Consider the following 27,677-nt stretch of genomic DNA (forward strand, 5'->3'; position numbering starts at 1 on the left):
TATTTCATATAGGCATAATTATACAATACTCTTGTGTTCTTTCCCATGTAAATAAAACTTAAATCCAAGGTCCTAAATTTTATGACATTATGCACTGCAAGGAGGGTTTCACAGCAGTTTAATTTAAATTCAAAAATTGAACTTCATTAACGAAATGTGAAAAAGAATAACAACATCAATAGAGCAGCCCCCTGCTATTTACTTTCATATTAAATTCAATTTGGTTTATGATACCTCTAAGTCACCACACGCTCTCAATTTATATGTTGGCTGCAGAGAACTATATTACAGAAGCTGCAGGGCAGAGAAGAAACTGGAGATTTTGGTGGGAGCACAGGAGCAGCAGAGCTTTGGGTGCTTGGAGAGAAAGCAACAGTTAACCCCATTGCCAATGTATTGCTGTAAAAGTCAGCAAATAGTTTCAATGCTTACTTAGGTACTTTGGCATATATACATATATATATTTTTTCTGGATACTTATGAGGACAAAAATTGTTCAATATTTCTCAAATACAAGTTTTAAGCTTATGAAAGCTTAACTGTCAAAGTACATCCATTCTCTATGATTACAAGACTGTATGGATTTGGAAATACCGCAGTTACTGTCAGCTGGATGGTAGCTCCAGTACACATGTGTAGGCACATAAGTCATAACGTTACCAGTTGATGCTGGATGCCACTGTCGTACTGAAAGGGCTGTCGTCTTCACTGCTATCCATGTTGCAGCGCAGCGGAGAAAGGGTACATCATCTGTTATTGTGGAAGTGCCAGTAGACTAAGGTTCTTGTCAGTCAGAACTCGGGCAAGGATTTAATCAGTGTAAAACCCCATGTCTGATAAATCCCTTAACAACAAATACAAATACATCCTAACTTCTAAAAAGACAATAAAGCCAACCGGTTTCAAATAATATTCCTGTAATAGCTGAAACTCAACTATTAGAAAATGAGACAGCTGTCACAAAAAAACAAATGCAAAAAAACTCAGTTATTTTAAAGCACAACAAAATAAAACAGAAACTGTAAGCAACAGCAGGATGACTTTTCTCAGTACTAAGCCAGGGTTTCTCCTACAACCTGACTGAAGTCAGTAGTTAACCACTGACTTCAAAAGGCCTGGTGATGCGGCAGGTGAACGATAAATAACCCACTTTTAATTTTACCAGAACAGAATTTACTCGCTGCTCTTGTGCAGCATACTTCCAAGCTTACCTGCTTCTTCATTTCCCATCGTACCATTGAAAAGAGATTAGGTTTCATTGTTCCTTCACTCAAGGACCTCGCATCTTTTCAGAAGGATGAGTGAGAGCAATTAGTGTGAATCGTATACGCAGGTGAGGCATAAGGAGAAATCGAGCATCCCAGGCAACAGCCCCATGCTTCCAGGAGAAGTGCTTGGGAAGCTGCCACCACCAGCTGCACCAGAAGAGGCAGCAGCATGATAAGGAGAAGTATTTTGCTGATGGGCTGTCAGGCTCACAAACCTTTCCTTTGCAATGCCGTGTTCTGCTGCTGGACCGGCATTTCTCAGTTCTGTCCCTAGCACCCACACCCTCCTTGGACACAGCACTGTAGCCTGGGGACTCAGCTGCGGTGTTTGACTTCTCGAAGGATTTAGCCCAGGTAGACCTTGACACTGGGGACTGGGCTCAGGGGCCTCAGTCTTCCTCACGGCTGTGAAATTCCCAGTCTGCAAGCCGATAATACACTTTACTACGATATTTTAAAATGCTGAGGATGGCAGAGGACAATGCCGTCGGGGTAACTCTGAATTTCTTCACTTTCATGGGTTTAAATCAAGCTCTAAATTATTTTTAGTAGCTTGTTATTACAGCTTTTGCAACCCGAAGACAGACTACCACCTTTAATTCATCAGTAATTTCAACAGTTAATCAGAAGGTGTCATTACCTAGAAAGACTGCAGCTCAAAATAAAGCACACTGGAGTTAAATTTAAATTAAAGCACGGACAGAAATGAATGCAGCCTTTGATCCCCCTTCCATCCAGACTGCACCCTGATGGGCACAGCTGGACAGGATAGAAATCGTAAGAAGGCAGCGGTCTCGCCTGTTTAAAAGGATACTGTCAACTCATTAAGTCCTCAAGTTGAGTCAATTAAAAAAATATATTCACTGAGTTCTTTCAGAGCTCTTCTGATGTTTGCTGCAATGTCCATTTTTTGCCAGTTGTTTTTTTTTTTAATAGAGGGTGATTTTCAGGTGCTTGACTGAAAAATACCATTAACATCTGTTGAATCATCACAGTGGCCCTAACGATGTCTCTGTTAGCCAAGTGGGAGCTGTAAGCCTAAACAAAAGCACATACCTCTGCCTGTCTGTCTGAAAGCACATCCCTTTGCACAAGGGAAGGGTCTGGTTTATTTTGCAGTGGTTGAGGTTCCCCCATACCGGGTGGCACCAGCAGGGGAGCAGATGGAGGCACGTGGTTTCAGCTCACCTCTCCTATGCCAGCAAGGATTTACTGATGCTGATGTTCGCCCCTTTTTGGGCACCCGTACTTACAGATGCCAAGGCTGGTGTGGGGTGTAGGGTGGTTGAGATGGTCTCTATAGCCAGGGAGAGGAAGATGTGGGCCTGTGCATGCTAACCATCTCTTGCTGCGTCGCACATATTGCCATTTAAACTACGAGCTAATCTCCCGATGCTAACTAACATGCTCTTTACCTTACAGCTCTTCCTGCCCAAGGAAGACACTGTCACTGCTGAAACAGGGCTACGCCTTTCCTCTGCGCTCCATCATGCATATTAGGATTAGCCAGAAGCTTCATCCAGGCATATCTTCCAGCATTTTCTTGAGCAGACACGTTTCCTACTTCTTTGTTCCAGTTCTCTGCATAGGAGACACTTGGGAATTCTCGCATTGTCTCTCTGAAACATGTATTTGCCCATTACAAAAACAGCTATACAGCAAATACAGTTTCAAACCCTCTTAGTGCAGTCATATATTTCAATAATACAGAATATAGCTTCTCCACAACTGGAAAATAACATATACTTTTTATTCTTCCAAAGTGACTGTCTGCAGTACAGATTTTTCATTCCTCCCTCACCCCACACAACAACGTGGTTAAAACTCTCACACATACCATGCTAACTGGAGAACCCCAGGCTCACCACTGGATGGTCTCACCTTGCCACTGTCCTGACCTGTGCAAGGACTGGTTCACCATCCCTGCAAACACACAGGGATGCTCCTGGCACCTTCCCTTTTCCGGCTTTGATTCAGCAAGCATCAATAAAGTCCACTCCTGAACCATTCAGATCTGTGCGCAGGCAGATTTGTCAATCCCAGTTGATTCAGGAGGGTCAGAAAGGTCTTGTAACAGAGATGATTTATCCGAGCGCAACATCTGTACAGCACAGTGTGGTGCAGAGGGACTGGCACCGCCTCACTGCGCACTTCCACTTCTGTTTCTTGGGCGGCCAGGTCAGTAAAGTTGTCTTAAACTTCATGGTACTTCTACAAAGCTTGGATCGAGTCACTAACCCTGTTTGTAGCAGAGCAGCGCAAACATGCTCCCATAGCTTTACTCTGGGGGGTACAGCAGGGGCAAGACCAGTGTTGCTGTTGAGGGCGCATCATGTCAAAGTGCACCCCAGCTACAAGGAGCACAACTTCAGCGCAGAAACCATCAGTTCAGGCACCGTGTCATGGTCCACTGTCCCCATACCTTCCCACAGGGGACTGAACTGCTCCCAGGATAGAGGTAGGTCAGAGAATGCGCAGACTTCTGTTTCAGGACAAGAGGAATGGCCTTAAGCTCCACCTGGAGAGGTTCAGCCTGGACATCAGGAAAAAAAATTTCCCAGAAAGTGTCACTGGGCACTGGCAGAGGCTGCCCAGGGAGGTGGTTGAGTCACCTTCCCTGGAGGTGTTTAGGGCACGGGTGGACGAGGCGCTAAGGGGCATGGTTTAGTGTTTGATAGGAATGGTTGGACTCAATGATCCGGTGGGTCTCTTCCAACCTGGTGATTCTGTGATTCTGTATCCAGAGCATGGGAAGAGCGTATATTTTAAAGCGAAAACATTATTTATTGGAGTTGGAGCTTTCCCTTCTCCCGTATCTGCCTACTGGGACAGCACTGGATTTCTGTTTGTTTGAAATTTCATCTGAAAACATATATTTCATTGAGTGTGGTGATGCAGAGCCAGTTCCAGGGTTCTCAGCAATGGAACCGCTCCATATTTAGCCACAGGGAATACGTTTTGGAGGGGTCAGTAAAAGTTTCAGGGAGCTAAAGTCAGGCGGTGGGAGGTGGCCAGCCAAGCTCCCGAAATCCATAGTGTGAGTCTGCTTTCCTGGTTCTCTTTCTCAGTAGTCTACCTTGCAGTAAGGCCCTTCATCCCACACAGCCACCAGCCACCGCCTCCCCGCAGCAGGGGCGCCCGGTCACTCCATCTTCCCAGCAGACTAGACGCTTTCTTACCCCTGCAAGGAAAGAGGAGGTGCCTGGGTAGGGACTGCTCCTAAATACAGGAGGAGACCAGCGTGACTCCGGCCAAGAGGGCCCTTGGAGAGGGCTCCCACCCCAGCTGCACCCTGACCAGCCCCAGCCCCAGCCATGCGGCCACTGGGAGGTTGCAAGGCTCAGTGCCTCCAGCGGCAACACCTCTTCCGATGTGGGCAGCCCACAGCTTCTCGCCACCAGCCTCCCACCTTTGCCTACAGCCAGACCTGGGTATCTTTTAATCTGATTATCAGCTGCTTGGGAAGCCTTGACTGACGCAGGGGAGGCTACAAATCCATTACAGTTGGTAAAAGCACGATGTTGCTCAGCTCCGGCTTAAATTAGGAAGTTCTACGAGCACTGATGTCAAGGAAAGGTGGTACGGCAGGAGCACGTGGCTCACCAGCAGTTGCACCAGCCCAGATCCCATCAGGGGTGCGGTTAGACCATCCCAGTGGAAGAGACCAGAGAACCCCAGCTCTCTCAGCGAAGCGATAGAAGCGGAGTCGAGACAGAAGCGAAGGCTTAGCGAACAGCAGGGTGGCGTAAAATCGGTTTGACATTTTTAAGTAGTAAAAGTAGAGCTTACAAAGCGTGTGCGGGGAGAGCCATGCGAGCCAGCCCTCTAGTGGGAAAAACAGCTTCACATGGGGGGGAGCGTGATTGCAGCAAAGCTCTAAGCCGGTTCTCATCAGGTACAACCGCATCTTTCTGGGAGGTTTTGCTGACACGGCCTGCATCTGCCAGCCCGCGCGTGATCCCATCCTTCCCCAACTATTATCAACTAACACGACTACGCGTTGCAAAACTTCCAAGCGTAGATAAATGGGAGTCCTTGACTGCTTTCTTGATAATACCACGCAAAAGATAAGGGGTTTTAAGTTAAGACTCCTCCGTGCCGTGATGAATTGCGATGAATTAACTGTCGGGTGAGCAGGAGACCCGGTTTCCTCTCCCTCTGCACGGGGTGCGGGGGATCGGGAAGGGAAAGGTCTGTCCCCTGGGCGTTTAGGGGAGGAATATGAAGATTTTGGGGCGCTGCGCTCTGCCAGGGGACCCCTCGCTGCAGAACGGGAGGAAGGGAAGCCGGGAGAGGGAAGCCGGGAGGCGGGAGATGGAGGAGAGGGGGATGAAGGAGGCGGGGGGCGGTCACCATCGCGCGGCGGCGGCACGTTTCCCCGACACGGGGTGAGGGGGGGGTGGGGGGGGGAAAGGGGCACAAAAGGCAGCCCCGGGCGGAGATAACGACGGAGCCGCCGCACGCAGCTCCCGGGGAGGGATGCGGGGCTCCCCCCGGGCTGGGATGCCGGGAGGAGGGGAGGAAAAGGAGGGGCCGCCCGGCTTCGGCTCGCGTCCGCTCCCGCCGCGTGCGAGCGGATTGAATTACCGCCCGTTCCAAGGCAGGGAGCCCGTTCCCTCCCCTCCTCCCGGCGCGGGGAGGCGCCCGAGCCGAGCCGAGGGGCGGCGGGGACGGGACTCCGCGCCCCAGCCCGGGCCCCGACAGCCCCCGGGGACCGCCCGGGGACCGCCCCGCCCCGCCGGCACCGGCACCGCCGAGCCCGGGCAGCGGCCGAGCCCGCGGCGGGGGGAGCGGCGGCGTTGGGGGCAGCGGGAGGAGCAGAAGCAGCTCCAGGGGCAAGAGCAGCAGCGGCGTTAGGGGCAGCGGGAGGAGCAGGAGCAACTCCAGGAGCAGGAGGATCAGCAGCAGCTCCAAGAGCAGCTAGCAACAACAGGGGCAGGAGCAGCAGCAGCTCCGGGGGCAGCAGCTCCAGGAGCATCAGGGGCAGGAGCATCAGGGGCAAGAGCATCAGGGGCAGCAGCAGCTCCAGGAGCATCAGGGGCAGGAGCATCAGGGGCAGCAGCTCCAGGAGCATTAGGGGCAGCAGCAGCTCCAGGGGCATCAGGGGCAAGAGCATCAGGGGCAGCAGCAGCTCCAGGGGCAACAGCTCCAGGAGCATCAGGGGCAGGAGCATCAGGGGCAGCAGCAGCTCCAGGGGCAACAGTAGCTCCAGGGGCAACAGCTCCAGGAGCATCAGGGGCAGGAGCATCAGGGGCAGCAGCAGCTCCAGGGGCAACAGTTCCAGGAGCATCGGGGGCAGCTAGCATCAGGGCCAGGTAGCAGGAGCAGGGGCAGCTCCAGGAGCATCAAGACCAGCAGCTCCAGGGGCAGCCAGCAGGGGCAGCTCCAGGAGCATCAGGGGCAACTAGCAGGAGCACGGGCAGCTCCAGGGGCATCAGGAGCAGCAGCTCCAGGAGCATCAAGAGCAGCAGCTCCAGGGGCAACAGCTCAGGGGCAGCAGCTCCAGGAGCAGGAGCAGGGGCAGCAGCTCAGGGGCAGCAGCTCCGGGGCAGCTCCAGGAGCAGGAGCAGGGGCAGCAGCTCGCAGGAGCGGGGCGAGGGCGGTCGGCGGTGCCGGATGCCGGCGGCGGCGGGTGACGGGCTGCCGGGGGAGCCGGCGGTGCCGGGCGGCGGGGAGGCGCGGCGGGCGGCGGGCGCGGAGAGCAGCCTGCTGGCCGCCTGGCTGAGCGCGGCGGCGCCGCGGGAGCGGCTGCGGGACTTCCAGCACACCAAGAGGGTCGGCAACTACCTCATCGGCAGGAAGCTGGGCGAGGGCTCCTTCGCCAAGGTCCGGGAGGGGCTGCACGTGCTCACCGGAGAGAAGGTACCGGGGACGGGGACGGGGGTGCGGGTCCCCCCCCAAACCGCGGTTGCCCCTCGCCTGCGGAGCTCTAAGTGCCTGTGACTTGGCTTGCCTCTTCAAACGCTTCGGTTCCACGGACCAGTGGGTTTTTTTTTGGGTTTTTTTGGGGTTTTTTTGGTTTTTTTTTTTTCAATTCCTGCTGGTTTGTTGGTGTTTTTTTTTTTGGGGTGGGGGTGTGAAATGTGTTTTTAATGCTGATGGTACCAAAAATGCCGGCAGATAAACTCTCTTTAAGACTAATTTTGGAGTTTTAGACAGCAAGCATCCTTTATCCAGGCTGGGCAGCACGAGGGAGCGATCTCCATCCAGACCACAGTTGGGACAGGATGGATTTCCCACTCACATGCGCAGGGATCAATTCTCCCAGAAGTTTTATGCGTAATCCGTTACTTTCCAAGGGGTGATTTTTAATGTTACTAGGAATTTCCCATCAGTCGGATCCCTCGTTGCTTCGGAGCCGGCTCCAGCCCTGCCTGACCCCGCGTTTGATCTGGGGAAAGGCTGCAGACAGAGGGGATGCAGCAGCCCCAGCCGCTCAGCACAGATCACACTGCGCACACAGGGTGTTATCAGCCCCCCAAAAATGAACCGTGCCTGCAGAAACAGTCGTTTGAAAGAAAACACGCTGTCAGAGGGGCATTCTGTCTGACTTTCAACAAAATACTTAGCTGAAACTTGACTCTGCTTTCACTTAAATCAAAAATATTCCACTTTTTGTAATAGTAGGTGCTTCTTGTATCACTGAGACTTGTATTGCTGAGGACCAGTCCCTGTGTGCTGTCTAGTTGCGACGCGTAGTGTGTAGTTATGTACTTTGTACTCATCAGAGTGATGGGAGATGCTTTGTGTGTCTCTATGAGGGGTTACAGTTCAGAGATTAGAAGTTCTTGGTATCACTGCGCGACAAAAGGTGTGAGATGCACCCCAGATGTTTTTTTCCCGAGAATGCTGGGAAGGAAAGTCCACGGAGGATCTCTGCTTTTTGTTTGTTATCCAGAACCCTTCAGAGGAGGCTTTTACCCATCAGGCTATGTTGTAATTTTACAAAGAGCAGCAGGGGCTTGACTGGGTGGCAAACAGAGCAAGGACAAGCCTGCTAGGGCCCTGTGATGAAGAGTTGTGCTGCTTTTGTTTGAGGTATCTGACTTCTGCCTCTCTTTTAAGAGATCCTTAGCAGAGGGCTTCCCAAAGCGGGACACCTTATAATTACTGAAAGCTCCTTGGACCAATGGAGCTAAGTACAATGTAATTTCCTCCAGCTCTAGCAGCACTGTAAATGCATTGCTGTTACAGTTGCATCATAGTAGCTTGCATTCCTACACTCTTGGATATTTTTCTTTTTTCATTCCTGTAGATTTGTCACGGAATGAAATATAATATCGGGCTCTGAATTTCATCATGAGAAAAATGATACGGTTAGTGATTATTATCATATAGGAATGCAAAAAAAAATTTTGCTCTCTTCTGTTACCAAGCATGTGCTTCTCCTTGGTAACAGATGCATCCAATGATCCTCTAGTTGATAAAAGACACATGCACACACACGTCCTTCCCACCTCCACGTTTTTGGATTGCTAGATTTATCTCAGTCTGTTAAGAGGGGGAAAAAATAAAAAGACCCATCACACGCCCCTCTGTCTCAGCTCGCAGGCCTGCTGCCTTTTTTTTTTCCCCTCAGTGTCTTGAATAACACACGCTGTGGCAAAGTGACAAGCAGAAACTCTAGAGGAATCGCACTTCCTTCCTGCTGAGCTGCTGTGTCCATCTTTGTGCACAGGCATGATGATCTCTGAGCTCCATCTAACCTGATCATGTACCGTGGGATCAAAGGAAGCTCTTGCTCTCAGCTTCAGAGGGTGAAGGATAGGTTGCATAGTTTCAGACTGACTAATCAAAGGTCCATCTTTGCAGAAAATCCACCCATTTAATTCCAGGTATTTATGAATAAGCAGTTTGAGTTAATGGATAGGAGCTAAGAGTAATTAATGATTTGCTTCAGGTGAGGTCCTATCTCAGCAAGGTTCCCCCCTCTAACTGGAGGACCGAATGCTTTCCATCCCACGCGTGACCCCATGTGAGAATTTCACCTTGAATAGAGAGCTGATGGACACTCAGCTCTTCTGGGCACAATCCTCTGCTGAGCTTGAGCGTGGCCTTCAGCCAAAGGCAGCTGAAACATGCCCAAACTGGCTCTACCTCAGAGCTGCCGGCAGCTCTGCCTACATGGAGCCCACCACGGGTGACTGAGCTCTGCCTGTGATATGAGGAAAAGAAAAACATCTGCTTACCTAGACTCCATTCTTTCGGAGTGCAAGGCTGTGTTGGAGAGGAGGTTGGCAAGGGTGGGAGTGGGATCAGGAGTAAAAGCATGAGATGGTGTTAGTGTGGCCAGCAGGAGGAGGTTCTGTGGTAAAAGGACATTGTAGATAAGAAATGGTTTGCTCCCATGGCAGAGTCTTTCCACCAGAGCATCCTAATATGTGAAGAGCCAGATCCGTTGACTAAGCTATAAATATAGCTTGCATTCTAGGAGAGTTAGGTATGACAGCACCAGCATCTGAGCCCAGGTGACAAAGACACTCGGCACAGACCTCTGGAAGTCAGGTGGCCAATGTCGAGTTGTTGCTAACAACTGTCTGAGATATTACATGAGTGCTCTATATGACAGTTACCTTTTGTCATCTCTCCCTACCCACTATCATCCCTAAACTTGTCTCTGCGGAAAATTCCCCAACAATGACACCCTGCTCCTCCAGAGGCTAGAAGAGAAGATTGCTCTGTAAGGGCCTGATGCTGTCCCTCCTTCCATGGGGTGAGCCAGAAATTAGCCGTGTATAGTCTTCCAGTTCATTCACTTGCAGACGAAAAGTTAATCTGCAGGAGCGTATGCTTAATACGCTCACAAGTGGAGTTCAGCAAAGCAAAATGTGGAAACAAAGCCGTCTCCCATGGACAGCTCGCTGGATCGGTGTAATTGCTGCATTTTTCTAAGCTGATGTTTTACGAGCCTATTATTCCAGGATTAGTGCCTGCATGTATTTTGAAAGAAAAAAACTAAATAAATAAATTGACATCTGATTTTTGTCTTGTAAAGCTGGCATTACCTAAATTTCAATAAAACTGCTGTGATAGTGTAAAGTAGGGGTCTTACTACTAAGGGGTCTGGTGACTGTTTTCGCAGAGCCTGGACCTTTATGGTCACTGAAATATCTGACTTCAGCAAGGGGGGCCCACAGAGATTTTGATTTGCAGCAGACTTTAGCAACTCTGTAGGGGTTAATGCACATTATTGTTTTGGAAAATTGTGTGTTTAGAAATGAAATCTGTGGATTAATGAGTCCCCAGCCAGGCTCGGATCCATCGCACTGACACAATGCATTGTACAGAATCAAGGCAATGCGGAGCAAATGCCAAAAATCTGCCATTACCTCACCCTGAAATTGCTAGAAGCTAGAGGTCTTCAAGAGAGCATGGGATGTTCTATGCCGTGGGCCAAACGCTAGTTATTTGACTGGCTGCTTTGAGGGCAGTTTGATGGACGATGTGTTTTGAGTGAGCTGTGTGGGAGGGGAATCAGCAGCTCCTACAAGCACCTAAGCACGAGAGGGTGAGCTAAGGTGAGATTTTTAAACCTTCCCTATGAATGTCTTTAGCATTTGACTTCAAATCAAGCCCTTTTACAGTACTTCTTGCGGTTTATGTTGCTATAATGTCAGGCACGTTATTATTTTCTGGGCTTGAAAAATGCTTGGGAGAGCCTGCTGCAATTAAGTGTATTTTAGCTGAGTGCTGGAGAATGTCGAACAGATTATTCTTTCCATTGCTTTTGAATAAAGTATCACAGCCTATAATCTGACATTTTGGGGTAAAAGGCTGATTTGTCAGATCAGCTCAGGCAGTCTTTATTGCTAAATCCTAAGGAAACATAGTTCCTCTATGAAGAGCAAGGCAATTTAGCTTTAAATTGTGGTTCTGAAACCCTGCTGAGTTAGCTGTATTCAGCTAACTTTGGGAGCCTGTGCACAATATGCTCTTGGATTGTTTCAAACCCTCTGCTTGGGGCTCAGAAGGGTCAGTCGCTGGGCCATGGGAATTGGGCAAAAGCAGATAGTGCAAGATAATGGATTTTTTTCATTTTTAGACAGCTGAGAGTGCTGCCATCACTGCAGTGGCATAAGGCTCTATTAGCAGACCAAATAGATTGTGTTATCTGCAGTGGACCCCTATGAAATGTCCAGATAATTGCATATAGCATTGTGGAGTAGCAGTGTACTGACATTATGTTGAACCAGAGTTCTCAAAACCAAACTTGAACGGAGATGACATACAAGTACTTATAAGTGTAATCTTTAGCACTACAAAAAAAGAGTCAAATTTTATAACTTGATTTCTCATCCACCAAAAATTTTGTTTATCATTTTCTTCAGTGCTATTGTTAAGCACGGAGAAGGTACATTTTTAGTTACAGCTAGTCAAGTGGCTTTCTGCAACAGTGGGAAGCAGTGGCTAAAAATACAGTTTACCAGTTTCTTCAATGAAGGCAAAGCAATTAATATTAAAAATGGCCTTTTGTCAGGAGAATTCGTGTTCAGAATGTGTTTCAGTATTAAAGAGGTAAATAATAAAAAAAAATAATAAAAAGGTGTATTTGGGCACCCTGGAGGTGCTGGGGTGGGTGGGTGGGCAAAGCAGCCTCACTACAGAGAGCTGCAAATGCCTCATTTGCCCCAGCAGGTCCTCCTTGGATGGGAGAGGTGTTTCCAGAGGGTGCCTGCATGGCTGTTGCCTGTAAGTGGCACGCTGTGCCGCATGCATTATGCAAAATTATACACTGGCATAGCAGGCGTGTTTCCGTGTAAACTTTGTGCCCTGCCTTCACCTTCTGAAGCACTTTTTGATAAGCACAACGAGCGCCTACCCAGTCGTTTTGGTAGGTGTGGAGCAACTGGGATGGAGCCACTGCCAAGGAGTCCGTGTGAGGTGGAGCGGCACTCAGGTTATGTGACTGCTCAACATCAGCTGAGCCTCTAAAAATGCTTCCTGTGACAAAGCACAGGCTGTCAGTTTAAGCAGTGTTGAGGTAAGTGAGATTATAGAGAAGTCTGTGTGCGGCAGTACTGGCCCCTGGCCCTGTACCCCACCTTTCCCATTGTAAATCTCCCTCTCACAGGATCCTTCCATCCCCTTCTCCGGTAGGATGGAGGAGGCAGCTCTCATCTCAGCCCATCAGGAGCCGTTACCTGAAGCAAAGGCTGGAGTGACTTGTTTTGCACAATTTCTATCTTCTAGCAACCATCTGATTTCCGAGTTTTGGGGTTTTGGAGTATGTGTGGGTTCATTTTCAAGCCATCTTGTCAACCAGATGGTCTGGGAGGTTACTTCATTGCAAACAAAGGCTGAGTTTCTTAGGTGGTCTCTGTTCTTCCAATTCAAACTTTTCCTTTTTTCCTCCCCAAAATGTTGGGAGGTTGCAGGTAAAACTGTGAATATTGGAATGCCTTTATTGCTTTCAGTGGCTCTGAGGGTAAAGGCGCAGGATTTAAATTTGAAATTTAATTTGTTTTTTTTATGTTCTTCCTCCAGTGGTACTTATATATCAGTTTCCTAGATGTGTTTGTCTCCCCACTCTAAGGATTTAATTGATAGTTCCCTTCTTACCTATTTGTCTACATATTCTTAGATTTTATCTCGAAGCTTGTTTTGAGAAGTGCTAAATGAAAATCTGCATAGTGGCTTTCTCTCAGGTTGCTGTTCACTTTTATTAACAGCTGCCCACTGTTGCACCTGTATGATATGCCACAAGGGAATAAAATGAGGGTGTTTCTGCAGCCTGAATTTTGACATTTCCTTGCTTCTAAGTGTTCTCTCTCACAGCTTTGACACTATTCTTTTCACAGAGGTTTATGGGTTTGCAGATGCGTGGTGTGTATTGAAGCTACTAAACATACGCTTTTGTTAACATCTCATACTTCAGAAACTTATTTGAAGGATGGTGTCATGGTTGCAGTGGTATCAGTGAGGAATTGGCTGGAAACAGAACCAGAAGATAGGATGCTGTGTCAGCATCATGTTCCCCGGTGCGTGTTATGGAGCATGCAAGAATTTGAGCATAAGGCAGAATATAGCAAACTGCTGATGTGCTACCTGCTCAGTTTGCTTCGCCCACTAATAGTTTGTTCATCTGGAGAACAGCTAGTTTCATTGGGCACTTGTTATAAAGCCACGCTCTTCCCTCTAACCCTTGTCTAGGTTGCATACTTGGAGTAAGCGGGAATAGGCTTTAATAGGCAAGAGAGCCTGTTCATTTAGTGCAGTCTGTCTTCCAGGAAGATTACGTTAACATTTTTCAGCTGTAGCTTGCAAGTCGGTCTGCAATGAGCTGAATTGATGCACATGTGGCAGTTGCTTATCCTCTTGAGATAATCTGCTTTCAAGTTTGCATTCAGCACTTTAAAGAATGTCACTAACAGTGCATGTCAGCAATGTGCTACTTTTCATGTAGACTGTTATAATTTTAGTGGCATATGCAGGATGGAGGGAAATAGAGTGTTTAGGTTGAATTGACACCAGGTGTAGTTCTTATGCGATGCTCACATCTGGATCCTTGTATTTGTTCTTGCAAGTTTGTGTTTTTAACATATTTAATGGCATGTAAAGCTGTATGCCTGTTTTTTGCAGGCAGGTGTTACCTATAAATGTCTTGGTAATTAAAACACGTCTTGCTTTCTACATCTTGCAGTTTGCTCTGTCTCCTTTTACACCACAGGTCCATGCGTTTCAGCGGATGTTACACATTAGGCAGTTTTGCCCCTCTGCCCTCAAGAGCTTTTTCTTTGCCTGCAGTGGGGAAAATGGAGGTTATTAATGAGCAGCACTTACTCTTCACAAGGATATAACCCCAGAAGGAAAGCAGTCATGAGATGCTATGACAAACCTGGCAACTGAATTGTAATAGTCTGCCTAAAACCCATGCTGTTGTGTTGTATGAACAACAGTATAAAAATGAGCTGAGAGTTTATGTGCTGACTACACTACTCTTCAAGGTTATGGAGAAGCATCTAAAAATGATCAAAAGCCGATGGCTGTGTAGATACCAGCCAGAAGAAGAATTAGGTGGATTGCGGTGTTGGTGCTCATCCAGCAGCATGGGATACAACTGAATCGAGTAAAACTGGCTAGATTTAGACCATCCTGAGTACTCTCCTGCTTGCAGTATAGTCTTTCTTTAAATTACTTTAGCTCCAGATTGTTTTAGCTATTATTTTCTGATAACCTGAAGAGCAAAAATCCCAAATCTCACTATTCTGTCGCTCTGTAAAACTTCGGCTCTGCTTCCCTGATGGGTTGTCTGGTGGCTGATCTCCTTGGGGGTATGAACTTAGTGGTGCCATTGTTTGTGGTGGGCTGATGGAGGTTGTCCTGATAAAGAGAACAGGTAGTTTTTTACCAGTAAGCTTTACTGCAGTAAGAGAGATGCCACTATCACAAGCATGACTCTAAGGCCCATGCTAGAACAGAGGTACCACTTTCTGAGCTGACACTGCAAAACCTGTGTGTTGATCTGTGTTTAGGATCGGTGCTTATCCTCATGGCAATAGTCTGGGAGGAGTTACCATAGTCCCTCAGGGAGACCACCAGCAAAAAATTAACAGAAAGCTGGCGCTGCCCTGACCAAAATCTCCTTTTCTATCAGCGCTTTGCTCTGGTATTGCACTAGTGAGCTCTGGGTCCAGCACCTTCAACGCTAGGGCCAGTAGGGCTCTTCTCATTTGCAGTGCAAGATTAGTGCTACTGGCACTATTGAGAAAAATCACTGCAACAAAGAGAACTAAAAAAAGCTAAGTTATATATAATAAAGTCCCTTTGCTCTCTGCCTGTTTGGAAGATTGTCATGGAAACGTTTTTTTTCAGAGAATAAATTTGTTTTCTGTGAATAATGTCGACAGAGCTAAGGAAGAGAACATATCATTTATATAGATAAGTTTATTGGAGACACATTTTTCTTGGCTCCCAACAGTTGTAAATGTTTTATCTACTGTGTTTTAAATCACTACAAAGGAGGGTATTACCTGGTCCTCAAAAGCAGTGGCTCTTGGTTTGTTTGGGGTTTTTTTTTTCTTTTTTTTTTTAGTTCCTTAAAGCTAGATTGGCATTAAAGTGCTTTAAATCAGGGACACTTCATTTTCTGTAAATCTAGTTATGCATTTGATCACTAAAATGTGAAGTGGGGACTATCTAATGTGAAACACATTACAAGTTCGTGATCAGGAAAATAGAAAGCGGCACGAGCCGCCAGGTTTCTTCCATAGGGATCGGTGTTGGAGGAATGTCCTTTGGTATTGCTCCTCTGCTTTTGTTTCCCCATATGTAACCTGAGATCTTCATCCATCTCACTGTGACAGAAATTTTCAGCATTAGGAAGGCAAGTTATGGTTTATCAGAAACAGCTGGATAGGATTCGGTTCACTTGCAGCAACTGTGCCTTGCCATGCCTCGGGTCTGGTGGCTGCTTCTTGTCCTGACAGCTTGTTAGGGACACATCTGGGTGGAGAGGACCTCCTGTTTTCCAGCTGACCTCCTCTGTGAGGGGTTGTGAGTAGCCATCAGCTTCCATTCATGTGAAGTAAGGACCTTGGTAGTCTGAACAGGTTTTCCATCTGCTGCAGCGACTACATGTCAGTGGTCCCCAGGTGATTGTGTGGCAAGCCCTGAAAAATACTTGTCCCGTGAGCTGATCATACCTTGAGCTCAAAAGATTTTTCATACTGAGTGATAAGGTAGTGTTTCAGCGTGTCAGCCTTACCTTATGAACAGGGGTCAAAAAGCCCTTTTCTGAAAAACAGCTAATATTTGGAAAGTGATACTTGATGAATATTGTACATGTCAATTGCAAGGCAAACCCAGCCATTCCAGGCATTCAGAGACACACTTTCTCCTTGCAGAAGATTTCTCCAGTGCAGAGGCTGGCCTTGACAAGCTTTTAAGGATTTCTTTTGGAATATCCTTACTGCATCCTCGCATATCTCTGCATCTGGCTTTCTGCTGCCACTACTTCCATCGGTCTCTGCATAATCTCTCTTGACTTGTGTAGATATCTTTAGAAGCCAGGGAGGTAAAAATGTACTCCTCTCCCTCAGGGCTGCTCCGTTAATTAGATGACCAAGAGAGCACTGAAAGGTCTCTGGAATTGATTTCTTTCTGCCAAAGGTGAGACAGATCCCTTCCATGACAGGCTCAAGACAGCTCCTGCATTCCTTCCCGTGGATGGGACTGTACTGTAGGTGCTCAGGTTCCTCCTCCCGAGACTCCAGGGATGTGCTCCAACCCTCTGGCACCTGCCTGTGGTACAAATCCTCCTGTTTTGGACACAGCACTGAGGGAAAATGATTCATAGGGGGTTCTGTTCAGAGTGGCTGGATAGGGGCAGTGTTACGGCACCTCCCTTGCCTCAAAACCATCTCCTGCTGGTCACTCTGTTCTAAAGGTCTTGCCATTTCAGGTGGCAGAGACACTAGCAGATAAGAATGTATCTTTCTTTCAGCTCTTTGAAAAGGGAGTGAAGCAGATGAGTAGGAAAGGGGCAGCCAGCTTTATGGAAACAGCAGAGCAGAAGTATGTCCAGATGACAATAGTTGCCAATGAAATGTGTTAAGAAGTTACTCTTAAATAAAACATGAAGTAAAAAGCATGTTGAAGAGAAATATGGCTGAGAATGGCTCTCTGTCAGTGAAGCTGATCCACTCTATGGAAATGGACCACGACACTCAGGGCATTAGTTGTGTGTTAGATTAGCAATTACCTCCCCTTTATTTCCTTCTTTCCTGACTGAAGTAAATGGGAAGGGGAAGGAAGAGCTGCAGAAGTGTGGGGAATGCTGTACCATGTGGATAGGTGCTAAAGTAGAGCGTGAGGAAGCCCTGAGGAGTCAGTGCACACAGCCTTGCAATGTTGACTGTCGTGAAACCTTCATGTGGTCTGCCCTTGCTCTTAGTATAGTCGGAGCAACCCCGTAGTATGTCCTTAATAACACCAGTGTCTTGACACGTGAAAACTCTGTCTCCCCATGGAAACACTAATCTAACTGCACTGATACGGTTGACAGCAGAGCCGTGGGCGAGTTGGGCTGTCTGCAGCAGCATCAATATTTGCATGACTCCTCATGACACCTCATGTCTTCTGTGTTGGGGAGCTCCAGCAAGAATGTCAGAAAGAGCCTGCAAAATTTACATCCCTTGATGTGACTGCCGACAGCTCCCAGAGCAGCTTGCCTAGGTCAGTCCCCATCCTCCTGTGTCATGCCTTGTCCTTCATCACTCTCTGTAGGGACCGGAGACTCTTTGCATATGTACAGGCAAAGGAGCCCAAAGGGATCACAGCAATCATCCAAGCCTGAGGAGGATCTCATCAGGAGCATCTGTATCAATGTTACGTTGAGCCATTGCATACTTTTAAAGGATGAGGGGGAGGGAAATTCAAGATCTGCATTCATATCTGTAAGATAAAATAAAATCTTGGATCATGTTTATAGCCTGAGTTTGCCCAGTTTACCTTTTGGGAACTTAATCTTTATTTTATTAGATTAAAGAACTTTGTGCTATCAGAAATCTTTCCCTCGTGTAGGTCCTTGCAGAAAATCATCAAGTCAGTGCCTAACATTCTCCTAATTGAATATTTTTAGCTTCAGTCAGTTGCTATGAAAGAGTTCTTGAACTTCAGGTTGTTCCCAAAGCTTTTTTCAGAACCGTTTCCAGATTTTTAACATAATTTTTTAATCACTGGCACCACAACTGGATACAGTAATTTAATAATAGTCCCCAGTGCCTTGGACAGGTGTAATTAATATCTTTCTTGCTTTAACTAATACATCCTGCTTATGTTTTTAGGGATTACGTTTAACTTGGCCGTGGCATCAAGAGGGGTTGCATTCATGTGCTTATCTAAAGTACTCCTGAATTCTTTTCTGCGTTATTGGATACTGTTGTCTTTGGATTGTAGGTAATGGTAAGATGTTCTTTTTATCCCCTGGCAATTTGATTCTTCTTGTTTAAACTACCTTGACACTGAAGTATATGCATAAGCATATTTGGAGCTACTTTCTTATTTGGAAGAGTTTATATTTATTCAGGGGCTGATTTCAAGCTTTCTTGACTGTGTCTAGTCTGCTAACGGAGAGAGTGGCCTTCTGCCTGCTGAGACATTTATCTGTACTCGTCTCTACAGCAGCTGGTTTTATGTATTGCTAAGCCCCAAACTGGCTTACGCCGTCAGAGCCTCAGAAGAAAAGTGAATTCAACAGAATTGACTTCTCTATGCCTTTTATGATTGTCAGTTTTACTAATATCAGAACAAATACGAAAGAAAAACTACATATTCAGCTGTCCTGCAAAGTACAGTAACAAAAATTGTCAGAGACTGAACACAGCAGAAGCAAGTGTCTCCCAAAATGCCATGCTGGGAGCCTTTTTTTTCAGACTGTCTCTGAATTGGATGCTACGAGCAAGGTAATTTGGCAAATGCCTAACAGCAAGCATGTTACCTTTCTTACAGTTTCATTTTGTTCAGTCCGATGGTGAAAGTTAAGTTTGTGTCTCTGTGATGGTGTCTTGAGCAATCCATGTCTGACTGTCCTAACAGAAGAGTGGTGATTTCTCTCTGTCTTGACTGGAACACGTGTAGTCCTTCCTGAAGGTGTACAGTTTATTGATTTCTGGTTTGCATTTGCTTGGGTGACCCTTTTCCTTAATGCTTTATTTCTTAAGGTATTGGAACTTGATGTATTAAAAAAACCCCTACTCCTTTGCAACACTGTAAAATTTGCTAAGCGGTAACAACTAAAGGAAGAATAAACACCACCCAGTGAATGAAACCGGCATTTTCAAATCCTTGGATTCAGTTGTGAAAAGCAACTTGTTAGATGCCTGGCTGGTTGGTTGGCCAAATTGAGATACCCTTGAAGGGATTGCTTTCAGGACTGCATTGACAATTGTGCAGGCTTCAAAGTTAGATCTGTTTAATATGATTTGAATTGGCCACCCAAAATCACCAGCTGGTTTGGAAAACTAAGCTCAGATTTTTGTGGTGAGAACAGTGGTGAATACAAAGCAAGTTACAAGTGATGCCAGACAGCTATCGCTGAAAGGAAGGAAGAAAAGAAAATTAATTCATTGCATGAACATTCTTGGGCACTTAAAAAAAATAAAAATAAAAAAAAGCTGGAGATGGGCTTGCGCTGCTGATGGCTGTAAAATATCTACGTCGTCTGGCTTTTCGTCTTATTCTCCTGGCTAAGCTTAAACTAGTCAGTAAAGGTTTGTGAATTTAGGTGCAAAAGTCCAAGTCTCAGGCCTTCCCACTGACTGTCCCTCCAGCTGCAGCCTATAGCCTGTGGCTCTGAACTTCATTTGAATGGTCAGGGTGCATGGCCTATGGCCCAGGATGGTACTGAGAGTTGGGGCTCCTGCCTGGCTTGGCATCATCTCCAGCAGGTCTTCCTGAAGTAGACTCTGGCAAAAAAACAGAAGAATAAAAAAATAATAAGAAGAATGAACAGAGTAGGGGGGTTGTCCCTCCAATAGCTGAAGTTGCTTCTCTTGTGCTATGTTGGTCTCCTGGCCAAATCCCACAGTGCTTGCTGGATTCTTATTCAAACCAGTTTCCTCTCAATTCAGCTCCCTTTGGCAGAGGATTGCAAGAACTGCCTTCCTCTTATTTAAAGTTAGGAGAGAATTTGCAGAAGGAAGCAATTCAAGTGGTTGGGTAAGTGAGGGGAACTCTTCAGAAGTCCTTAAAATGTCATACCCTGATTTTGCAAGGTCATATGCCATCTTCTGTTCTTTGTGAAGTTAAACATGTTATAACATTATTTGCCAAGCTGGGGCCCTGACTATGAAACTGTTCTTCTAGTTGTTATTGCAAGCATCTGACATGAATATTGTTCAAGACCTCTTGACTTTGACTCAGCAAACAGGCCATTGAGAAAACCCATTTCCCGGCAAACAGGAAGGCTTGCTGCCACTGAGGTGCATCTCACTGCCAAGAAACAGTCTGTGCAAAGACATCGAATCTGGCAAGCAAGAAACCTGAGGCTGAACTCAGACCTGGGTTCCCTGAGCGCTAATGTTCTGTGTGACTGAAGTCACTGCCGGTCATATGGTTGTTACTTGTTTTTTATTCAGGTGGGATTATGATGTGTTAACTGGTTGAAGCTTGAGATTCACCAGGTAAAAATAGGTAGAGGAATAGATTGTTTTAATGTAAAACCGTGGGTTGAGTAAAGCTCTTTGCAGCTTGAGGAGGTAGGGTGCAACCAACCAAAAACCAGAAGGCTGATTGCCTTCCATCAGTTTTGTATGCGGTTGAAAATAGGCTGTACAGCAGGCTTGGCTCTACCCCCCCACCCCCAATGTTATTATGTTTCTGTGTTCAGCTTCATCCTGGTATCCAACATTTGATTTCCCATCAGCAGTAGACTGTAGGCATACCATGCTTTGGGCTTCATACTGAAGCACAACAGAAGCTGAAAAATATAAGTTTTCAAAGGAGAGTTCCAGCACCAAGGAGTGTTTATGGAGGGTTGGTCTGAAGGAAAAAATCCACAAATCTTAGTAAGACTGAGCTGCAGTCTTGATCAAATGACACTGGTGCTGAGTAGTCAGGCAATGGTCTAAATAGACCAGGTTGGAAAAGACCCATCGGATCATCAAGTCCAACCATACCTATCAAATACTAAACCAAATATCTTTCCTTCAGTAACAAAAGCACGACTTTTTGACCCATTATTTTTCCAAGTGTTGCTGTCAGGGTTACAAATAGCTGGCAAAAAGAAAAGGGGAGAAGATGACTTTGACTTCTGCCCAGTGAGCACCTGGAGGTTCCTCCTGCCTGGCACAGGAGACCCATTGCCAGCTCCGCGGGCTCACCGTGCTGTCAGGGCAGCAGTCTGTGGAGCTGCCCAACACGAAATGTGCCTCGGGCACGAACATACTGATGCTATGCTGGGGCATGATTAGGATGTGTGTGAGCCACCTTCTGTGCTTTGTTGCAGTTTCTTCTGTTGAGGCAGGACTGTTTACAAAGAGGATGCAAAATGCATTTTCTCTGGACTCAGCAGTGATCTAGCAACCAGTGCCCTGGCTCCTAGATTTCTCCAGGCAATGCTTAATCCTTTAAACTGGGCCCCTCACCACAAGAAGCATGTTGAGGCTCTGGAGCGAGTCCAGAGAAGAGCAACAAAGCTGGTGAGGGGGCTGGAGAACAGGCCTTATGAGGAGCAGCTGAGAGAGCTGGGGTTGTTTAGCCTGGAGAAGAGGAGGCTGAGGGGAGACCTCATTGCTCTCTACAACTACCTGAAAGGAGGTTGTAGAGAGGAGGGTGCTGGCCTCTTCTCCCAAGTGACAGGGGACAGGACAAGAAGGAATGGCCTCAAGCTCCACCAGGGGAGGTTTAGGCTGGACATTAGGAAAAAATTCTTCACAGAAAAGGTCATTGGGCACTGGAACAGGCTGCCCAGGGAGGTGGTTGAGTCACCTTCCCTGGAGGTGTTTAAGGCACGGGTGGACGAGGTGCTGAGGGGCATGGTTTAGTGTTTGATAGGAATGGTTGGACTCGATGATCCGGTGGGTCTCTTCCAACCTGGTTATTCTATGATTCTATGATTCTTCTTGCTTTTTCTCAGGGCCTTGCTGTGACTGTTTTTGTGCAGTCTGGTGCCAGTCAGCTCCACCCCACCCCCGCCTCTCTCTTGCAGATTCACAAACCCTCCTAAAACACTAGCTGGCAAAAATCCTCAGCCCGTGTGTGTCAAACACATGCCTTTGTTTGGGTGATGACACGTGCCTATATTTGCTGATGGTGTTTTAGCTGCTTGGTTCTGTAAGCAATGTCACCATCTCCTCCAAGGAGCCCCGGAGAAGAGTGGTGCTTGTGCTTCCCCCTCACCTCTGCTTCTGCATTGCTCTAGCCCAACCTGAACTATTTTAGTGCAACGATGGAGAGAAGCAGCAGTTGCTCATATGATGTGTCACACCATAAACTTCAGGAAAGTAATTCATTCCAACAGTGTAATTCTAAGGCTCAGGAACCAAAAATATGGCCTATTACTCATCTTTGTATCTCATAACACAGAATAACCTAAACTAGTTATTTGTTTACACAGCAAAGGTTTAGCCGAAAGCGGTGTTGAATGTCAAGAGCCGCTGTTGCTACATATTCAGAGTAATTACTTGCTTGATAATTTAGTTTTTTATTTCTATGCCAGTACTGGCCGAGAGTTCAAGTTAGGAGATAGGTATTACACAAAGACAAAGAGCTTTTACTTGAAACTTGGGGAAGTAAAACTGAATAACTGGCATGTCTTGAATAGGGTGTGAAAGTTTGAATGTGTTTATTTTATGGTTATCTAACATCTACAGCATTTTCTCTACTGAATGCTTTTTCCTTCTGCATGAATGAAATTTTCAGGTGTATGCACACACATCTACACCATACAGGAGGCTGTGTATATTAAATGCATTGGGGCATATTTGGTCTTCACTTACCTTGGTTTAACTCTGTGTGAGCTCAAAATGGGGGATATTTAGCTAAGTCAGCCCTGGGGTAACTGAGTGTAGAGTTTGATCCCTAGATTTTCTCTATATGCTTCAGAATAAATTGTAAATCAGAGGAAAATCCAAGAAACCCAAACAAATGTAAACACCCCCTACAGGAGCTCTGCCTGGGAGTGTGGACCCCCTTGCGCAACCCTTGTACCATGAGGTGCATTTAATTTAGGAAAGCAAAGTGGTCCGGCAAGGAAGCACAAGCAAAAAGAACTGCAGTCCAAGAGAAAGGGCATTAGAGAACAGGAGAATAAATGAAAGGCTTGTAGTGATAGGACTAGGGGGAATGGGTATAAACTGGAGAGGAGCAGATTTAGACTAGACATAAGGAGGAATTTCTTCACAATGAGGGCGATGAGGCACTGGCACAGGTTGCCCAGGGAAGTTGTGGATGCCCCATCCCTAGAGGTGTTCAAGGCCAGGTTGGATGGGGCCTTGGGCAGCCTGGGCTGGTGGGAGGTGTCCATCACAGGGGTGTTGGAACTGGATGATCTTTAAGGTTCCTTCAACCCAAACTATTCTGTGAGTCTATGAAAGGAGTAGTAAGGAAGAAGACCCAAGAGGAACAGAGAGGAACAAAAGCTAGAAGCTGTTATGGAGACCATCTGTATGGTTGGACTCGATGATCCAGTGGGTCTTTTCCAACCTAGTGATTCTGTGAAAGCTGGTAGGCTGCTTGTGTGTTTGGGTCAACTACAATTTATATTCTTTGAATGTATCGAGTTTTTTTTAAAGACCCTGATGCCTGAGTGGCCCCTGAGGTGGAGAGTGGGGAGAAGTGAGATATTTTGTGGGTGCCCTGTGCTGCAGCACAGACCTAGGAGAGGAAGCAAGGTTCCACTCATGTCTGTCCTGGGAGCGATCAATATCACACTAAAGCTAGTTTCATGCCTAGTGTGGGAGATGGAGGTGCAAGTCTGCCATAGCCTTGCCTGTTTTTTTCAGTCTTTCCCCTGTGCAAAGCTGTTGCCAGAAAAAAAACAACCCTGTTGTTTCCACCTTTGTCAGCTCTGTCAGCTGTGCTGGTTGATCTCAAACCCAAAGCAAGGGGCCTGGAGGGGGGAAGGTAGCTCAGAGTCAAGGGTGATTCTGAGAGCAGCTTTGCTTGTCTGCTGGGGTAGGTAGGATGCCTGACCAAGGATCTGTCCAAACAGAGGAGAGAATTTGTCCTTAGGGCACAGAAAATACACAGAAAGCTAAATCCTCGTGATAGTAAAAAAGTCATCAAGTAGGCACATAGTTGGCTGTGTCTGCACAGCTGTGCTCAGCCTGGGCAGCAGATGTGCACACGTGTAGTATTGTGCTGGGTTTTGGTCAATGAATTGGGAATGATTTACTGATATGGTAACAGATTACTGCTCCATACTGTTACTGCTCCATGTTTGTATCCTGCAGCTGTGGAAAAGATAATTTTGTGTTTTTTTAGTTTTTGCAGAGATTGTGTTGTGCTGCCAGCAAACAATCTGGCATCTCATATTTCTGTAACCCATAAATTTGTTTGTCCTCACCAGAATAACTTTTGTGGTTTACTGTCTAATCCATGCAAACCTCTATGTTCTCAGTTCTATCTCATCAGCTATAAGAACCTACTAATTTAAAACAGTTTCCTTGGTGAATCACCTGAGGCTTTCAAAAATAGTGAAGTTAAGCTCTGATTTACTTGTTGCTTTATCTTACAACTAAATGTTCTTTCTGTAATGTGACTAGTCAGGAATGTAGTTTCCAGGCATTTATGGTCCTCATGCTGCCCTGGGGTTCACCCAGGCAGCTGTCTCACGTGTGAGGCTCAGCCTTATCTCTTTATGAAGGTTATTTCATCAGAATGATCTTCTACCAGCAGAAACATATCCAGCTAATAACATGCTCGGCGATACTGGCTTCTGGCTCTTAGAACAGACTATGAAGCCCCAGCTCCTGTAGTTTTATTTTTCACGGCCTCTGCTGATAAAACCTGACTTTGATTCAAGGTGTTTGTGTCAAAAGTTGTGGATCTGGTTTTGTTGTCATATTTCCAGACCATATTTTTTGTGGCTTTTGTTCTCTAAAGGAAAACCAAAACATTTGCTAATTTACCTTTCCTTAACTTGTAGAAAAAGTAAAGGTAAGGCTAGTCAGACTGGGAGCTGTCATGTTCTTGATGGGTGGCTTGACACTTTCACAAGCTAGGAAGGTGGCTAGAATATATTTTGAATAAGTTTGTTTCCCTGTTGCTGAAGCCCACCAGCCCGCATTTGTCACAATGTAGTTGACCATAATTGGAAGTGAGTTTGCTGTGAGTAATAAATTAGTTGCCTGTGAGGAGGGATGTTGTATGAGCTGGAGATGGAGGGAAGCCTGTTGGGTTTGTGCTGTTGTCTGGATGTTAAGGCTAGGGTAAATAAAACTCCAGGGGGTTCCCCACATTTGATATTCCTTCTCACTGTAGGAATTAGATAACGCGGGAGATCATCCAAGGCCAGATCAAGGCAGACAGCAAACATGCGGATGCAGCATCTTTGTCTCTCCATCTGTGGCGGGGAAGGAGATGTGGCATTTTCTGTGTGTTTTGTTGGACCTGTACCCATGCAAACAAGACTCTTTTGCATCATGTAAAATTCAGTGTCACACAGGAATACCAAGCGCCCGTGTTTCCCTCCCTTTCATCATGACAAAGAAGCAGCTGTCACTTTGGTAGTAATGGGCAAACTGTGGGATCCTGGTGTGTTCAGTGAAGGACTTCCTTTGTTGCAAAGCTCAGAGGAAATGAGGAGCCCAGGAGGAGGATTTCATGGTGCCTTTTGTTGTTCAGCCTGGCACAAGCTGTTTAATCTTTGTCTGGTGCAGATGACCTGGAAGCCTGCAGCACCCAATCTAAATAAGAAATCTTAATAAATAAATAAGTGCCTATAAAATTTGAGGCAGAAAAAGGCAGGTACTTTTATTGCAACTAGTTAGTGAATTTATTAAAACAGTAAAAGGAACCAGGTACTTTTAAGAGTGAAAAACAGCTGCATCCTTGCCGGTCTCATCCTTTTGTTCTCACGGGGCATTCTGCACCAGCAATAAGGAAAAGACTTGGATAGGTGCTAGCACGTGCTGTGTCGTAGGCTGTTTCCTTAGTTTTAATAAATACTCTCATGATGGACTTTAGTTGACTGGAGCAGCTGTAAGCAGGTGTGCCACTGAGAACTTGCGTTAGAAAAAGAAAGTTTTGCCGTGGATTTTGCTGAGTTTCTTGGCTCTAAATGTCATAAGGGGATCATCTTTCCTGTACATTTTAAAAGAGGAAAAAGAAAGGTGCCAAGAGAGCAGTACCAAAATCATTCTGTTTTTCTTAGTATGTTTTTATTATGTTTAATCATGCAAAACTAACACTTGGCTATAGTTTAAGAAACTTGTCATGGAAACATATCATCTCAAGTTTTATATCCACAGCCAGGAAAAGCCACAATGACACTTAAATCTTGTAAACACCAGGCTGAAGACTTTCTGGGAAAATGGATGAAACAAATGCCCAGCATTACATGTACAAAGTGTTTTGGTGTGGTTAATAAGATCATCTCCTCTCCTTTGTAACCAGTTTCCTTGCAATAGCTTTTGTGTGTCACTGTACACAAGAATAAAGAATGAAATTGTCAGTGGGTCAGAGAAAAATGTCTATTTTTCTGACCTGGGCAGTTGTGCCTGAAAGCATAGTGTATAGTGTATATATATATCAACCATAGTTGAAAATCGCATCCTTTTGGGGGTTTTTTTGGGTTTTTTTTCAGTTTGCTTATACAAGGTTAAAGCAGTAACTCAGTGGTGTGACTGCTAACAACCCCCTCTCCTCTGTTTTCTCATTAGGTGGCAGTGAAAGTAATCGACAAGAAAAGAGCCAAAAGGGACACCTATGTCACCAAGAATCTGCGACGGGAAGGTCAGATCCAGCAAATGATCCGCCACCCCAATATTGCTCAGCTGCTGGATATACTGGAAACTGAAAACAGCTACTACCTTGTCATGGAACTGTGCCCTGGTGGTAACTTAATGCACAAGATCTATGAGAAAAAAAGACTCGAGGAGCATGAAGCGCGCAAATATATCCGGCAGCTTATCCTGGCAGTTGAACATCTTCACCGGGCAGGAGTGGTTCACAGGTAATCTTTCAAAATACTCTCTGGTAACATTTATCTCGGAGACTCTAGGTGGTATTTTGGTGTTTATTTGTATAGTAAGGAGATTTCCTTATAAAAACATATTCCTGACGGCTTTTTTTAGCTAATCTTAATTATATTGTTTAGATGCTCATATTTGATACATTAGAAAGTATCTGCAGAAATCACTTAAATAAGTTTGTAGCTTCAGGTTGGCACATGGGAACCATGCTGACTCCATGTCCTTAAATACAAGCCCGTGCTTGGCAAAATTAAGGCTCTTTCCCTGCAAGTAACACTGTTTTGCCTCTTAAAAGCTCTGTGCCAACATCGACTAATGAATCATTTCCCTCTTTCTTTGAGGAGGTGGTTGTGCCTGTTGTTTTAATGGTGGAAATAACAGTGGTATAGGGAGATGAACTGATTTGCCCTAAGCCTTACAGTGACACAGCTGGGATGAAGCGTGAATGGGACCATGGAAGTCCCTTTCTTCTGCTACTCTGCTCTTTCAGTTTGTTATATTGCCTTGACAGGACTCCTCAAGTTTGAAAACTGTAAGTTACAATGCAAAGTATGTAGATGGTCAGTTCATCTCGTGGAATCTTCTCAGGAGAGATCCACAGCTGTTGCAATATGTTGCTGTCTTTCTTCAGGACCTTGTTTCAACCAGTGAATAAGCAGGGTGTGGATCTCCTTGCCGGAGTATGCTATGGAACTAGAAGTTTACCTTGTCTCCATGGGAAATAAGTTCATCAGAGAGAAGTCTGTGGATGGTTGCTGAATCAGGAGTAGCTACC

The 27,677-nt window shown here is 46.1% G+C and overlaps 1 protein-coding gene across 2 annotated transcripts in view; it reads left to right on the forward strand.

Annotated features, from left to right (window-relative positions):
- The first annotated feature begins 6,884 nt into the window (after positions 1–6,884).
- The window catches only part of HUNK (hormonally up-regulated Neu-associated kinase), a 58,673-nt gene continuing 37,880 nt past the window's right edge, over positions 6,885–27,677 (forward strand). For both annotated transcript variants that reach the window (XM_069871081.1, XM_069871070.1), the window contains exons 1-2: positions 6,885–7,130; positions 26,591–26,883. In XM_069871081.1, the coding sequence (XP_069727182.1) occupies positions 6,885–7,130; positions 26,591–26,883 (539 nt within the window). The remainder of the gene's footprint in view (positions 7,131–26,590; positions 26,884–27,677) is intronic.

Source organism: Phaenicophaeus curvirostris, chromosome 1 (assembly GCF_032191515.1).
Source record: "Phaenicophaeus curvirostris isolate KB17595 chromosome 1, BPBGC_Pcur_1.0, whole genome shotgun sequence".
Classification (NCBI taxonomy): Eukaryota; Metazoa; Chordata; class Aves; order Cuculiformes; family Cuculidae; genus Phaenicophaeus; species Phaenicophaeus curvirostris.